General features: G+C 36.9%; 2 protein-coding genes across 3 annotated transcripts; one reads left to right on the forward strand and one right to left on the reverse strand.

Annotated features, from left to right (window-relative positions):
* Window positions 1-3,959: 3,959 nt before the first annotated feature.
* LOC113045537 (kelch-like protein 20) lies at window positions 3,960-13,350 on the forward strand. Of its 2 annotated transcripts, none has more exons than XM_026205951.1 (12): window positions 3,960-4,095; window positions 6,576-6,942; window positions 7,023-7,229; window positions 7,989-8,147; window positions 8,580-8,674; window positions 9,323-9,438; window positions 9,542-9,725; window positions 9,889-10,044; window positions 10,137-10,270; window positions 11,404-11,612; window positions 11,691-11,797; window positions 12,162-13,350. In XM_026205951.1, the coding sequence occupies exons 1-12, from the start codon at window positions 4,001-4,003 to the stop codon at window positions 12,244-12,246; spliced, it is 1,914 nt and encodes a 637-aa protein (XP_026061736.1). In that variant the 5' UTR covers window positions 3,960-4,000; the 3' UTR covers window positions 12,247-13,350. The 2 variants fall into 2 exon arrangements, with proteins under 2 accessions (XP_026061736.1, XP_026061737.1); XM_026205952.1 differs by having other exon boundaries at window positions 9,889-10,032.
* cenpl (centromere protein L) lies at window positions 13,177-16,880 on the reverse strand. Its single transcript, XM_026205953.1, has 5 exons — window positions 16,795-16,880; window positions 16,290-16,449; window positions 15,948-16,199; window positions 14,700-15,251; window positions 13,177-14,612 (listed from the first exon to the last, which is right to left on the reverse strand). Exons 1-5 carry the CDS (start codon window positions 16,809-16,811, stop codon window positions 14,538-14,540), a joined length of 1,056 nt encoding a protein of 351 aa, XP_026061738.1. The 5' UTR covers window positions 16,812-16,880; the 3' UTR covers window positions 13,177-14,537.
* Between the last annotated feature and the right edge of the window lie 90 nt (window positions 16,881-16,970).

Raw genomic sequence — 16,970 nt, forward strand, 5'->3', positions numbered from 1 at the left:
CCCTCATGTCATTCCACACCCTTAAAACCTTTGTTCATCTTCACAACACACATTAAGATATTTTTTATAAAACCTGATGGCCCAGTGATGCCTACATTGCTAGCAAGATCATTTCCCTTTCCAATGCCCAGAAAGGTACTAAAAACATATTTAAAACAGTTTATGTGACTACAGTGGTTCAACCTTAGTGTAATGAAGCAATGAAAATACTTTTTGTGTGCCAAAAAACTAAATAATGACTATTCAACAGTATCTCGTGATGGATGACACTGCTTCATGAAGCTTCAAAGCTTTATTAATCTTTCAGTTCAAATCAGAGCATATCAAACTGCCAAAGTCACATGATTTCAGTAAATGAGGCTTCGTTACGTCATAAGTGTTTTGAAATTTCAATGGTTCGTGTGACTTTTGCAGTTTGATACACGTTCTGAGCAAATGATTTGAAACAAAAGATTCGTAAAGCTTCTAAGCTTCATGAAGCAGTGTTTTGAGATCGCCCATCACTAGATATAGTTGAATAAAATCGTTGTTTTGGGAGATGGGGGTGGGGGGGGGGGTTGGCAAAAAAAGTATTCTCGTCACTTTATAATATTTAGGTTGAACAACTGTAGTCACATGAATTGTTTTAAATGTTTTAGAGGCTTTCTGGGCATTGAAAAAAAGAAATGATCTTGCTAGAAATGCACGCTTCACTGAGCCACATCTTATTATGTGTTGTGAGGATGAACGAAGATCTTACGGGTGTGAAACGACATAAGTAATTATTGACTTAATTTTCATTTTTGGGTGAACTAATCCTTTAAAAACCACAAAGACATTTTCAGATAGCTATCATCATTAAGGAATAGACCAATATTGCCAAACAAGTCATACAAAAAAAAGTGCTGCATGACTGACCGGAAGGAGCCGCGCACTTGCAGAAGTCATACAAACTTTCCATCAAACAGATAAAAATCAACCAAATAACAATTATGCTCCAAATGAAGTTCCATCCCAGGATTCAAAGTGTGACTAGAAATATTGAAAAGAGCAAAGAGGACAATACATTAGATATATTACAAAACATAATAATACTTTTAGAAACAAATAGGGGGAGGACAGATACAGTCAGAGACAGATACAGGGATGAGAGGTACAGTCAGAGAGAGACAGAGGGATGAGAGGTACAGTCAAAGGCAGATAGAGAACAATAAAAGGAAGACGCAATCTTGGTGTGTGTGTATCCTTACATTTCAGAAATTCCATTGGAATTTGCACAGAAGAGTGGCAACATGTGGGTTGACTGCCACACATTTTCTTCTGTATCACTTGTCCTGTTTTTATTTCGATGGCACTTTTCCCTTGGCTTTGGGTCCTCTCTCTGGATTTATGCCCACAAAGCACCTAAAGGGTCATGAAACAGACAATATGTAATTAAGAGCGGTTTTAGGACCTCCAAGAAAGTTGGAGATGTCCACTAATAAAAAAAAAAAAAACATATTTAACTCAATAGCTTGCTGGTGTTAAATAGGGAGACAAATATATTCTCTTCTCGAGTTAAGACACATTGTTTTAAAGGCATCAACAGAAATAACACTGATAACATAACATTATTAAAAGGAATGTTCTGATATAACTTATCTATAAAATGCTGGTTCTGAAGTTGTTAGAATTCAACCATTACCTTTGAATGAACTCCAAGGTACACACTGCTTCCTCCTGGTACTCAAGATTAAACTAGTAATAAGCAGCAAACAGAGTGGCAAGGCCGGACAGGAAACTGGACTGAGTGCCCTCACACACCACCTCGCCTTCAATACTCAGCATCCAGTGCCCACTTGTCAAAGTGTCTCCTAAAACAATCAATATCACAATAGTAATTAATACCTATACCATTATTTTTTTTATTTTTTTTTGTATTTCAGATTTTTACATTTACATTACATACTATATTTAGTAGGGGTGGGATAAAAATGTGATTCTTAAATGTATCGCAATGCATAAGCAGACGATTCTGAACTGATTCACAAATGTCAAAAATAAATGTTCTAAACGTTAATTAATGTAATGTTGACGGAAAGTAAAAGGCGGATCTCTGAAACGCGGAAGTGCATGCCCAGACAGTCTGTGACATGCACATATTTCTTTTACTGTCTATGGTGTGTATCCACTGGCGCAGAGCAAGCGTTTTGAGACCTATAACGTTACTTGAGCGTTTTCAGTCCAATTAATGGAAGTTGAGCTTCCATAGTTGCATATGGTTTGTGGTGGATCGATTATGCAGCAAAATGCCTCCTAATGTGAAACAGACTGCAAGCACTTTATTTTTTTCTTCCTGAACCTTCTGGTTGTTCGTTCATTTGAAATGACTCGAAAAAAGATTCGTTCATTTTGCTGAACGAGACTCAAAAGTCCGATTCGGTAAAATGATCCGAACTTCCCATCACTACAACTGATGATAAGATTAAATTCATAGACGCAATAAAACAACTCGTTTGTTTATTGGTCAGTGTCGCACATGATCAGTTCATTTGTTCAAGTGTCACCGCACTGATAAGGAGCATTTGTGCACCCTGTGCCAAAATACACACAAGATTTGCCGGCCGACATAAATATAGACACATATATATAAATAGCATATTTAATAATTTCAAGGAAAACGTATTTGGTCGCCCTAAGTAATTTCAAGGAAAACGTATTTGGTCGCCCTAAGGTAATAAATTAGGCTAACTATACAAAGCAGACTTTATATCAAACAGATTTGTTAAAGTTTTCACATTAACGTTACCTGAAGTTAGCAAATGCTCAAAATAAATCTACATCTCACTGGTTACGTTAACCTCTTAGAAAAGCACCACTGAGAATTTATATGACACACACATCCTCCGTGAGCGACCCTGACTGACCGCGAGGCTTTAGAAACGCGTTTTATTTCGGCGCCCGTGTTAACAGATGACTGCATGTGCAAAGTTGTTTTACATCATAAAATAATCACGACGAAGTGTGCTGATAAACACTAAGTTACAGTGAATATAAACTATTAGCACTGAAACATGTCATTCATAACGAAGGATTCCAGAGATTTTCTGTCCATGGCTGCTATAGCGCCGGGGGATGTGTGAAATCCTACCGCGACCGCGCTACTGAAACCCCGCGCAATTCTGCCTCGCGCCCCGCGGACGGATGATGCTTGAATCTGGGGTTACCAATATAATCCGCGAATGTAGATGCATTCATATACTATAAACTACCAAACAAGAAATATAAAAAACTGAAGTCACTTACCACAGTTGTGAATCACTCCTCTTGTCTTTAACGTTAATCTCCTCGACCGTTGACGATGCGGCTCCGAAGATTTGAAATTTACAGCAAAATTCTGTAAATTTGAGTCAGACCTACACATGACCCCAGAATGCATTGCAGTTTACAGCAATATGCTGTATTATTAAAAAACAGTCCGCGGCTGTAAAATAATGCTGTAATTTTTACAGCAATTCATTACAGTGTACACACCTTTAAAGACAGACAGGCACACACACACACACACACACACACACACACACACACACACACACACACACACACACAAACACACAAGACAAACAGGTATGTTAGGATAAAGTGCAAGCTGAAAACAAAAAGTAGTTTGATTATTTATTTATAATTTTAGTATTACATATTAGCTTATTTTATTTAATATGGCTGCCAGGGCAACATTTCAATTTGTTATTAATTTAAATATATTTTCACAGTAATTAAGTTTATAATAATAATAATAATCATTATTATTACATATTGTAATCGTTTGAGCTACTTTAACCATTATTGATAGCAACTTTTGTATATGATGCTGGTTTGATCATATAGGTATTAATAATGCTAAAATCCCAAGTATATCGTCTCCGAATTTACCTTCTCTCTCAGTGCAGTGCATACAAAGATGCAGGGCTTTTATTCTAAAACGTCCATTTCCTGTGACAGCCAGGAAACTCATATAAGAAAAATAAATAAAAGTGGATGGATGGTGTCCCGTAAACCCAGAGGTTGTATTGATATTATCTGGCCAAATCTCGACGACTTAAAATTCAACCTGGATCGTTTTAATGGACAAATAAGGTGAGGGAATCACGCCTCATCTTTACAATGCGTAACACCACATTTGAAAAACTGCTAAAACACTAACGTTACAAGTCAAATACTTCGATCAAGCTAAGCTAGGGCTAACGTTAACAGTGAGTCTCGCTCACAGAAATACTTCAACCGTAACCTTATGTGTATTACACCGATACTGATTTTTTTTATAGCTCATGGCTAAATGATGTCGCTTCTGTTAGCGCGTAAGCTTTCGATTAAGAATGTTCCGGGCCCTTGATTGCAAACGTCACAAGACCAATCTTCAATACGTTTCCAACGTCCATAACATAATTGAGCTGATTTGTTTATATATTTACCTCACATTTAACTCGCGTTTCTATTCTGCTGCATTGTCACATTTCAACATTTCACTCTCCAGAGCAACCAGTTACCCCACATTAGTACAAGTTGTATTATAACTAAACTACGCTAAATAGGTCTTAAATAGAAAAACCTGGCGTTAAATGTCAATATGTAAGAACTCAAACGTGTTTTTAATTGTAAAGGAACGTACGTCACATTCTAATGTTCATTTGTGATGTTTACTATGGGTGTGTTTGTACATATTTGCCAGTCATGCTGCTTTCAAGCTTGTTTGCATAGAGTTCAGACAGCTTTATATATATATATATATTAGTGCTGTCAAAATTAGCGCGTTAACGCATTCGATTAATTTGAAATATTTAACGCGTTAAAATAAAATAACGCAATTAACGCGGTTGCAGTTTTTTTTTATTTCCAGTTGTGGCCTATGTATGTTCAACGTGCAAAGAAATATGGATAAGACCAAGGAAGGACTTTTAGACGGAAAGTTTCAGTATAAAACTCTGCCGGATTACTCTTCAGTCTGCCACAAGAAACATTATGACTGTATGACTGTAACAGTGCGTAAATCAGACCTTTCTGTAACGCTAACGTTAATAAGCTTAAACGAAAATAACGAAATAATTGTGTAGCGGAGTATTTTTTGTACACAGTGCCGCGAACTGTCAATCACTCCTGTGCGCGTGCATCACTGTCCTCCTCGCAGCTGCAGCAACTTGCGCTCTCTCTCTTCATCAAGCTTTAAAACAAAAAGGGGACAAAAAGATCATATTGTCTTTGAGCATAGGCTATAGATTAATTAGATAAATGAATATCTAAATTTGTGCCTTGCCGTCTACGGTATTTTTTTAGAACTTAGAAAAAAGATGCTGCAGCCAATGAGCAGCCAGCGGGGGCTGCAGGACGACTCAACCTCCGCAGACAGTTTTTAATGTTTATCAGACAATAAATACTCAAGATTTTGCTTTAGTATAACTCACAACGAGTTTCACACACCTTCTCCGGCCACGTTGAGTTGTTGACACTTAACAGTGGGAAAAGCGACACATGCGCTATTCACTTGTATTATTTAAGGGTGAATGTGTAATGTAGTTTCTGCTCTGGGTGGGATGAATTAGGAAGCTTGCATTGTGAAGGGCGCTCTGAAAATCGGCAGTGCAGGTAAAAGATTAAAACCTCTATTAAAACAGATGTCCAAATGAGCGTCCAAATGAGCGTACAAGCACGTTCTGGGTGCACGGAGAGGTGGCGGTACGCTCAAGAGCTATATTTGGAAGTGGCGGTACTGAGTACCTGTGCATACAGGCCCACTTAAAGCACTGGCAATGACTATACTTTGGAATTTTTTTGCAGTCCACTTAGAATTCAACATGGAAATCATTTTTGTTTTTTATTGGCATTGATTGTTTTGAAATTCAAATGGTACTTACATGCCTGTGTTTTTATTCCTGTAATAAATATGGCTTTCAAGCCAACAGTTAATTTGGAGGATATTGATGGTTTATTGCAGGTATGTTGTTTACATGAGAAAATCTGTGTTACAAGTTAAACAAAAATTCCAATAAACAATCATATTTTTAATTTAAATAGTTTTTTTTCTTGAGTTTACATTAATTATTTACATTTTACATTTACATATCCAAAAAGTTTCAGTCTTTTAATTGCGATTAATCGCGATTAATCGCGATTAATTTTAAAAAATTGTGCGATTAATTAGTTCATTTTTTTTAATCGATTGACAGCACTAATATATATATATATATATATATATATATATATATATATATATATATATATATATATATATATATATATATATATATAACTCTACATTTGGCACATAGTTCAGATTGCTCTTGCATGCACAAAGCAGGTGTTTGAAAACATGTTGGCATGTTTTTAATTTGTTTTTAATCTTTTATATAGTTTCCATTTAGCACATACTTCCATCCAGATTGACTTCTCACAGTCAAGTCATCTTTATTTATATAGCATTTAGTACAGTGACAAAAGCTGCTTCACAGTTATAAGCAGGTAAATGACAGAATTGGTGTTGCAAACAAGTAAATTCCATCAATAATGAAACAAGTTCAATTCAGCTATAAGCACCACATAAACTATGACTTTTCCCCCCTTAGGGGTACCAGTGCCCGCACAGATACCACAGGAATGGATATCACAAGTCGCTGCACCCTTGGTGACCCCAACAAGCTCCCAGAGGGAGTTCCTCAGCCTGCCAGGATGCCCTACATCTCAGACAAGCACCCTCGGCAGACCCTGGAGGTCATCAACCTGCTCCGGAAGCACCGAGAGCTGTGTGACGTGGTTTTGGTGGTGGGAGCCAAGAAGATCTATGCACACCGTGTGATCCTGTCCGCCTGCAGCCCCTACTTCAGAGCCATGTTCACGGGGGAACTGGCCGAGAGCCGACAGACAGAAGTTGTGATCCGGGATATCGATGAACGAGCCATGGAGCTGCTCATCGACTTTGCTTATACCTCACAGGTATGCATTTTTATGCTTCGTATTGAAGCTCAACATTAAACTTTTTAAACCAGCTGACGTAAGTTGTGTTGTGCCTTCAGGTGACTGTGGAGGAGGGTAATGTGCAGACTTTGCTGCCTGCTGCCTGCTTGTTGCAACTGGCAGAGATTCAGGAAGCCTGCTGTGAATTCCTGAAGCGGCAATTGGACCCCTCCAACTGCTTAGGCATCAGGGCCTTCGCCGACACTCACTCCTGCAGAGAGCTGCTGCGTATTGCTGATAAGTTCACCCAGCATAACTTTCAGGAGGTGATTTCCACACGCCCTCTATTGTGTATTGTGGACCATGACTTTGAACTTGAACCTTTTTGTTATCATTTCTTTTTTAAGCTGTCTTTGTGTAGCACAGGTCTAAATATATTCTCTTTACTAATCATAAGAGATATTCAGGGCTCGACATTAACGCTTTTCCGCTTGTCCGGGACAAGTGGATTTTGTGAAGGGGCAAGTGAAAGAGAATTGTACTTGCCCGACCAGAAAAGTAACTTGATCAAATTTTTAGTATGAACAAATGGCTAAAGGCTTTTCTTTTAAACTTTTCTATTAACACTAATTTAACAGAGATAAAAAAAGACCAAAATATTAAGCAACACATCTGTTTTCAGCTGTGATTTTATATTCTGTAAGTGATGCACAATTTATGTATAGTCAATATAAATGTTTCTAATTGTGTTAAATTAAATATTACTTGGGTTAGAATTGACACTGGTCAGAAAGTGTTGGAAGTTGTGACTTCCCTGTATCTAATTTTAGCTGTGCACTCAACTTTTCCATCAGCTAGTTTAGGGTTTCCCTGATGACCGTGCAACCATGTTATTTTTGAGTTATGGGAGGAACCCCCACTGCTGATATCAAATTAACACCCCTGTATTTCTTTATTTAGTTTAAAAGGGTCATTTACACTACCATGGTTTTGACTCTGTTTTTACAAATAACTGTAATCTGTCTGGTGAAGTGAAAATTTTATACATGTCACATTAATGTTTTTTGATAATTTCTGGCTTTAAGGTGATGGAGAGTGAAGAGTTCATGCTGCTGCCAGCCAATCAGCTGATAGACATCATCTCCAGTGATGAGCTCAATGTTCGGAGTGAGGAGCAGGTGTTTAATGCTGTAATGGCTTGGGTTAAATACAGCATCCAGGAGCGCAGGCCTCAGCTGCCACAGGTCAGATATAAGCGTATAAGACACTAAACACATACTGCTTATGGTAGATGCTCATAATGTGATATAAAACAAAATGCAATAAATCCATGATTAAAACAGGTGTTCTGTTAAATATTATTCTGGAATGGTGATGCATAATTTTATTGAATAGAAAGTTCAAAAGAACAGCATTTATTTGAAATTAAAATATTTAATAACATTATACTTGTCTTTACTGCAACTTTTGATCAGTATATAGCATTCCTGCTGAATAAATGTAACAATTTCTAAATTCGATTTTTATAATATATCTCTTTAATAATGACTAGCTCAAAAGCTTTTGAACTTGACAGTTCTCTGTAAATTACATGTAAATTAAGTTAGACTATAATCAAAGGGTTGCATGAGATGAATAATTCATAAGACTGCTCATCTGTTTTATCATGGCAACAGGTTCTGCAACATGTGCGTCTTCCCCTTTTGAGCCCGAAGTTTCTGGTTGGGACGGTGGGTTCAGATCCTCTAATCAAGAGTGATGAGGAGTGTAGGTGTGTTGTTTACAGTCACTTTTATTTTTTATTTTATAAAAACTTTTTAAAGTTTTTGTTAATGGGTAAAGATCCTCCTCTATGGCCTCTTTGCCAGAGTCCAATATTTCTGAAGCATATTTTAATAGACTATAAGAGTTTAACTAATGTAGATCTCTTTACCTTTCAGATAATTCTTAGTAATTTTTTTTTTTTTTTTTTTTTTTTAAGGTGCTGTATGTAAGATTTGGTCTCTACCAAAGCATAAAAATAGCATAATATTTTTGCAGATATTTAAGAAACATGCTAAGTTAACATACTTGTTTTTCTGAAAAACAATGCTACAGTCAGTTATTCTCCTTTGAAAATGTACGTTCCGGGCCGGAATGTCGGTCTCTGTTTTGGTTTGTGAATCCCGCCCACTGCCAGTTTACCCAATTGTATTGCCAATTGGTGGAAAACACAGCATATTTCATTTCATTCACCTTTTTGGAGACCCTTGCAAAATTCATATGTAATAGGTCACCTTGATCTTTCATCTTGCCTTGCTTAGCTTACAGCAATAAATCGTTCTGTATCATTCAAATATAGGTTTTAATTTCTCTATTAACATTTAAATAAAAATGTTCCATTCTATCTCTAAACTGTCACACATGAATCAACATGTAGAGACTTGGTTGATGAAGCCAAGAACTACCTCCTGCTACCCCAAGAGCGCCCCCTAATGCAGGGACCTCGAACCCGGCCCAGAAAGCCTATCCGTTGTGGAGAAGTACTGTTTGCTGGTGGGTGTTTTAGCAGCTGTATCTTAGTTCTATTGGCTGATTTTTTTGGTTTGCTTTCCAAGATTTCCCCTATGTGTATCTGATTTCTGTTTGTGTGACACAGTGGGAGGTTGGTGCAGCGGTGATGCTATCTCAAGCGTTGAGCGCTACGACCCTCAGACCAATGAGTGGAGGATGGTGGCGTCCATGAGCAAGCGGCGCTGTGGAGTTGGTGTCAGTGTTCTGGATGATCTGTTGTATGCAGTTGGCGGACACGACGGCTCATCTTATCTCAATAGTGTGGAGAGGTGCTGCTTGATTAACACCAATGAATCCGTTGTGTTTATCCCGCTCCTAGAATCTAATGAATGAATCCTCAGAGGGTGAAATGAAATGCATGAAATGAATTATGGATAAAAAAAAAGAAAAGAAATGAAACTCAACATGTCTTCCCGCTGCTTGTTTTGTCAGGTATGATCCTAAGACGAACCAGTGGAGCAGTGACGTGGCCCCTACTAGCACCTGCAGGACCAGTGTGGGTGTTGCTGTTTTAGGAGGGTATCTGTATGCCGTGGGAGGTCAGGATGGAGTTTCCTGTCTCAACATTGTCGAAAGGTTAGTATTAAGGTAATTACGCAATTATCATCTAAATATCTAAATGGATATGGCTTGAAGTTTCCTTTAGGAGGGGATTTAACGAGATATTTGCTATTCTTTAGGTATGATCCGAAAGAGAATAAGTGGACTCGTGTTGCCTCGATGAGTACCAGGCGGTTGGGTGTAGCTGTAGCTGTATTAGGAGGTTTTCTTTACGCGGTAGGCGGTTCAGATGGCACATCCCCATTAAACACAGGTAAAGATGAAGAGGCAGAGCTCCGTAATATTGGGAGTCAGTTCAAAGTGATTCGATATTGCTATGTTTGTAGTTAATATTTGATGCGTCTTCTGTATTTCTAAGAATAAATACAGTTGATGAGTGTTTTGAAAGTTGTATGATTTAAGTATTAGATTATTATTCAATAAAAAAGAACATTACTTTATTTGCGTTAAAGGCTTGAAATCGTGAGTTTGGTGAAATTCGTTATTGTTTAATGTTTCAGTAGTTTGTAGACAATTCAACCACCAAATTTAATAAACGTCGGGACTTTTTGTGAAATTTCTCAGTACTACAGCAAGAAAAGGCTATTGAATTCACTTTCTTGTTAAGATAAATATGAATAGAAGTATTAAATCGAAACCGTTTCATACTGTAACTGACTGTATTTACATTTAATATCTTGCCAAAACACCATATTTGACCACAAAGTACATATGAACACTGAAGTGGAGCTCTATTGTTAATTCACTTCCTTTTGTCAAATTGATTTCAAAGTACTGGTATTTTTAACATCCCTAATGCTTCATTCGAAACTTTTCAAAAGTTTGTAATCAGTACTATTAAATTTTAATAAATTCTTTTATTAAGCAAGTATGCATCAAATTGATCAAAAGTGACAGTAAAATCAGTTACAATGTTCTAAATCTATTTCAGTTACAAATAAATGTATCTCTTTTGAACTTTCTTTTCATTAAAGAATCTTTTCAAATTTATTTTAGTTTCAACATAACATGATAATAAGAAATGTTTCTAGAGAGTTGGATCAGCATATTCAGATTTCTGATGGATCATGTGACTAACAACTTGCTGAAAATTCAGCTTTGCCATCACAAAAAATAAATTACAAAAGTTTCATTTTATTGAAATAGTAATAGTATTTAATTACTATTTTAGTTAAAAATTGTATTATATTAAAATGGTAATGATATTTCACAATGTTATCATTTTTATTGTATCTTTAATCAAATGCAGCATGGTGAGCATACACAACTTTTGTCAAAAACATTTACAAAATCTTGCTCCAGATGTTTGAGTGTAGTGCTGATTGCTGTCTTTCAGATATTATGCAGCCAGTGCAGAATGTTTATTAACAGTGATTTTGTTGGCAGTGGAGCGGTATAACCCTCAAGAGAACCGCTGGCATACAGTGGCACCCATGGGCACCCGTCGGAAACACCTTGGCTGTGCTGTATACCAGGACATGATCTACTCTGTGGGCGGCAGAGACGATACCACAGAACTGAGCAGCGCAGAGCGATACAATCCCAGAACCAATCAGTGGTCACCTGTGGTCGCAATGACGTCCAGAAGAAGCGGGGTATGTGAATCTCTGAACTTGTTTCAGCCATTTAAAAAAAGGAATTGCCCAGCAAATCAATTCTCTCTGTTGTTCAAGGTTGGTTTAGCAGTAGTAAATGGCCAGCTGATGGCAGTTGGAGGATTTGATGGTACCACATACCTAAAAACTATAGAGGTCTATGATCCTGATGCCAACACATGGAGGTATGTACACGACTGTTTATTTATTTATTTAGTCACAGTTTCCACAAAAACATTAAGAAGCACAATTGATTTCAACACTGATAAAATGTTTGAAAAAGACTGTAAAAATGGCTGTTGAAAATGTAGCTTTGCATTTGACATTTTAAAATGCATGAAGATAGAAAACCGTTATTATAAGTTGTAATCCTATTTCAAAATATTTTTTACTGTAATATTAAAACTAAATGTTTTTACTGTATTTTTGATCAAATAAACATTAAAGAAATCATAATACCCCGAGCTTTTGACTTGAATCGTATTCAAATCATTGGTGATTTTTGCGGTCGCTGACTGTTTTGTTGTTGTTGTTTTGTCTTTCTCCAAGGCTCTATGGAGGAATGAACTACAGGAGGTTGGGAGGTGGCGTTGGTGTAATAAAAATGACTCACTGTGAATCACATATATGGTAACACATACAGTATCCATCTCTCAGATGCCTCACCATAGCTCGTGCCTCATAGAGACATTGTACATCATGCAAGAGGAAACTGAGTATTGTCTCCAGTTACTGAGATGGCAAAGGTACCATCTCCTGAAGCTGCTCTGAGGAGACTCACCTGGCCATAGAGCATTACTCCATTTTTGTTTTTACATTTGGTTTATCTTTCATACCTGAGAGTAGCCAAAGGCAATGTTTTGAAAAGAGAAACGGCAGCTGGAAAAACATCAGCCAGAGTATTGTTTTTTTTCTGGAAGGAATCGGGCTTCTGCCGGTCTGTTTGACTGCATTGAAGAATAACTACAGTAACCAGAAACACACATCACTGGGGATTGGTCTGAATGATGCTCGTTCTTCCAAATGAGCAAATATTTCCCCTGATAGATGCTCTAGTCTGAATTGGATGCACTGTGATATCTTTAACATTTCTTTAAGTTTAGGTTTTTATAATGAGTTGAACACTGAGCATTAACTGTTCCTCTGCATTTTACCAGATGTAAGCAGATAAGTTGATTTTTTTTTCCTCTCTCTCATTCTTTGGTGTACTGAAAATGCAGTCCCTCCTGAAACATTGCAATCTCATGAAGGCTGTAAAAGAAGAAAATGATTATCGATTTGTTTTCTTTTATACATCTGAATGCATCATTGAACCAGTCCATGCACTTTAATCCTCTAAGAGTTTTTCTATTAAAGTTTGTATTATTATAATTCTTTTAAATATTGTTGGATGTATTGTTTTATGCAAGTATGAGGACCCAAGGTAAAAATAGATTTTTCATAATCTGAAATTTTTGAACAAACAGGTTTGCAGTAGTAGCCTGCTCGTATGCTCAGAAACTTAATGTAGAGCGTGTTACTGAATGTGAGATGAATCTCTTAGAATTGTTACAACTGCCCTTACTTTTTTTTTTTAAAGAACACTTGTTTTCCCACAGGACAGTTTTTTTGTGTTCTAATATTGGTGTTGAAATACGGTTACATAAAATATATCATCCATGATTTTAAGATGTACAACCATCTATACATTTCAAAACTCTGAAAGTGGAAATAAAATATCCCAAAAAGTAAAAAAAAATAATCCAAATGCTTGCGGTCATTGAAATTTTGTTTATTGTAGGTCAACCTTTTCCAGGAGGATTAGATCAGTGGTTTGCAACCGTCTCTACTCTGAGACCCTTCTCTGTTAAATACAATATTTCCTCTGATACTTCTGCTGTAATGATGACGAAGCATCCATTTTCATTACCGGAACTAGGAGCATCAATAGATACAATAAAAATACAGTGATGTGTAATTACCTCAATTTCAAGCACTCTGGTCTTAACATTTAACACGTTTGGATAGTCATTTTTAGCATTTAATTTAAAACCCCCATTTTGAGAACCACTGATTTCAGACTCCTTTAAATTAAATGTCATTCTCATATAAATTCGAAAATTCAACTTGGATGTATGCTTTATTGAGAGACAAAAGGTAACTCAATTCAAATACATTTTGTTATGCACATCTTAGGTCCTTTCTCTGATGTAAATGCCTAAATGAAGGGTGGTTTGAATGTACACCACCAACAACAGTAATCTGCAACAACACAAACAGTCAATTTAAACTGGTTACAAGTAAGAAACCAATCAAATCCAAACTAATTTCTGAACTACCATTAGAAACTTCCGCTCGCCTGTTCTACCTACATGCTTTGTAAAATGTTCTACATTTAGACCGTTAGATTCTGACATTGTTGGGACTGCTAGCAAAACGTTATCAAATAATTTCAGAGGCCCCGAGTCAAAACACATCTAAACAACCAAAATTAAGCCACTATTCGTTTAGTAAAGATGACAAAAGGTTCACAATTTTTGCATAAAACATAAACATGTTACAATATACTAATAGACATATTAATGCCTGTTTGTGTGAACTATAAGAACCAATGTAGTAGTGATACATTTACACACCATTGATTATCAGGTTTATTTGTGATAAAGGAGTCGTATCACATTAACATAAGCCTAAGGCTGATATGTTATTTGTCTTGATAAAACTCTAGCAAGTTAAAGGAAAGAAAACAGGCATCCGAAAACAGAATAAAAAGTCACATTTTAAAAGCTGGAAAACAAACATAGACAGCACAAACACACACACACACAAAAACAAATATGAAACAATAAGCTTTAAAATATATAAAAGTTTAGATGTCATAGCAAAAAAAAAGAAAAACAACAACCAAAAATTGTATTTACAAATCTATAAAAAACAGAGCAGATTTTAGGTTGGCATTTTCAAAAGAGCAGATTCTGTCAGCAGGGTAAGTAAGGTGGTGATGTAATCACTGTTTCCAATCTGAAAGAGAGAAGAATCAAGTTTAAACAAATACGAATGTAACTCATGCGGAATATACAATTAATAGGCATGACACATAGCAATTACCTTGATTTTCCCATCAAGATGTGCTGATCCCAGAGCGGTAGATACTTTTACAAGTGTACCAGCAGACAGGTAGATCTTAAAGTGTCTAAAAAAATGAGTTTCCAGCCCGCTGATGAAAGACTGGACCTCTTTAATATCAATCTTGTCGTCTGTACTCTCCTCTGGGTGAATGCTGTTCCAGAGTTCCCACGCATCCTGAGGGTTAACTGTATACGAGACATCCATTGGTGGCTGTGTTGGAAGGCTCCAGGCCAGTTTCAGGTGCCTGATGTTACAGGTGGGATGGCAACCAGTCCACAGAGCAGCCAGCCAGTTGAGAGTGGTGGAGTTTAAAGCCAAAGAACCAAAGTTGCAATCAAACGCCCTCTCGAACCAGGTTTTTACCAGGGTTGTAAGAGACTCCGCTCCACTTGTGCAAAACAGAGGTAAGCTGACAAAATCGGGAGGCAGTGACCTCAGGTACTCCGGATCACCATTGACGCATGTGAGCCAACCGCGCCAGACCACTTTCGGTGCATCTGCAGCTGCAGCAAATGCGGGTTTGGACTGGATCTGAGGGAATAAGAGAGAAATTAACATGAATGTAGCATATTCATATGCTTTGTTCTATAAGACTTTTTGAAGGAGGTCTCAAATGAAGAAGGTTGCATTTATTTGATACAAAATACAGCAAATATTGTGAAATATTATTTTAAATATATTTATTTCAATATTTTTTCAAATGTAATTTTATCCTGCGATGGCAAAGCTGAATTCTCAGCAGCCGTAATTCCAGTCTTTCTTTCAGAAATCATAGTAATATGCTGATTTCGTGCAAAAGAAACAGTTCTTATCATTATGAAAATTAAAAACTGTTGTGCTGCCTTACAGTATTGTAGAAACTGCTATTTTTTCAGGATTCTGTGATGAAAGACATGTTGTAGCAAAGTCAATGTGTATGTTGAGACATCAATATAATGCATTATACTGATTAAAAAACATTTTTGAATGCAAACTTTTCACATTTAGAAAAACCGTTTAGAAAGGATTCTAAAATGCTGATTTGGTCCTAAAGAATTATTACGGTTGAAAACTGTTTTGCTGCTTAATATTTTTAATTTTGTGAAAACCATGATGCATCAGGATTCATTGATGAATAGGAAGAAAAGCATTTGTTACATCATACAAGTATTACTTTTGATCAATTTAACGCATCCTTGCTGAATAAAAGCACAAAAATGAACTAATTACCAGCCTGTTCAGGCTTACCTGAATGAAAACAGTCTCAGCATCCTCATCAGTTTCAGCCAGTCCAAGAACTGCAGTAAATGTGACCTTAAATCCCGCTTCTAACCCAACTTCAACTGCAACTCCTTGCTGTTTCTCTGCTGCGATGAAGGCTGCGAGGTGTCTGGAGTATGATTTCAGCTGTGTATGTCTGAAGTGATGCAAAGGGGTGACATATGACAGCTTCCACTCATTTTTCACCAGAAGAGCGATATGCTCGGGGTCAACCTTATCCTGTAGAAAAAAAATAACGACATCTGAGTCTGACACTTTATTCACTCCATATCATATTGAGATGCTGTAGTAGTCTTTTGAGTCTCTTACGGTGATGAGTTGTGATTTGGCAGCCCCTCTACTGGTTGGGATCTTCAAGACGGTTAAATGTCCTGGTGTTTGCCAGAAATATGAGGGTGCTTCCACACAGCTCCGACCATAACTTTTGCTTCTCCGAGTAACAGGTCTGCTGGCGGGAGTGTTGACGGCACTGTATGAGTAATACAAGCAACAGTTATTAATGACGACTCTACTACTAATGGAAGCAACAATGATCAACAACTTCTGTTTTAATGACAAAATATGTTACATATCGTAAGTGTAAGCTTACAATACACTAAATTTTGGGGTTTTAAAACATTGAACTAAACAACATGATCAGAAAACATAAGACAACAGTTCAGACGACCGCTAACTTCTATTAGCATTTAGCTAAATCAGTACATGATCCATATTCGTTGTATTAAGTGAGACCCGCATACGTGTTATGATTCAAATACAAATTTTGCACGATAAAACATTTAAAAATAAGTCCACAATCTTAAATCTGCCATACCTGCCTCTCGCCTCCATGATGAACAAAAACAAACCGAGCCAAAAAAAAGCAGGAAGAAGATTTGAACATCCCGCTTTCCCATCGTGCAATGGGGCGGAGCAGGAATACTAATCGATTGCTGGTAGTAAGCGTAATATGTACCATTTTTTTTACTTTAAGTTGACTCTATATCATAA

Source organism: Carassius auratus, chromosome 27 (genome assembly GCF_003368295.1).
Source record: "Carassius auratus strain Wakin chromosome 27, ASM336829v1, whole genome shotgun sequence".
Lineage (NCBI taxonomy): Eukaryota > Metazoa > Chordata > Actinopteri > Cypriniformes > Cyprinidae > Carassius > Carassius auratus.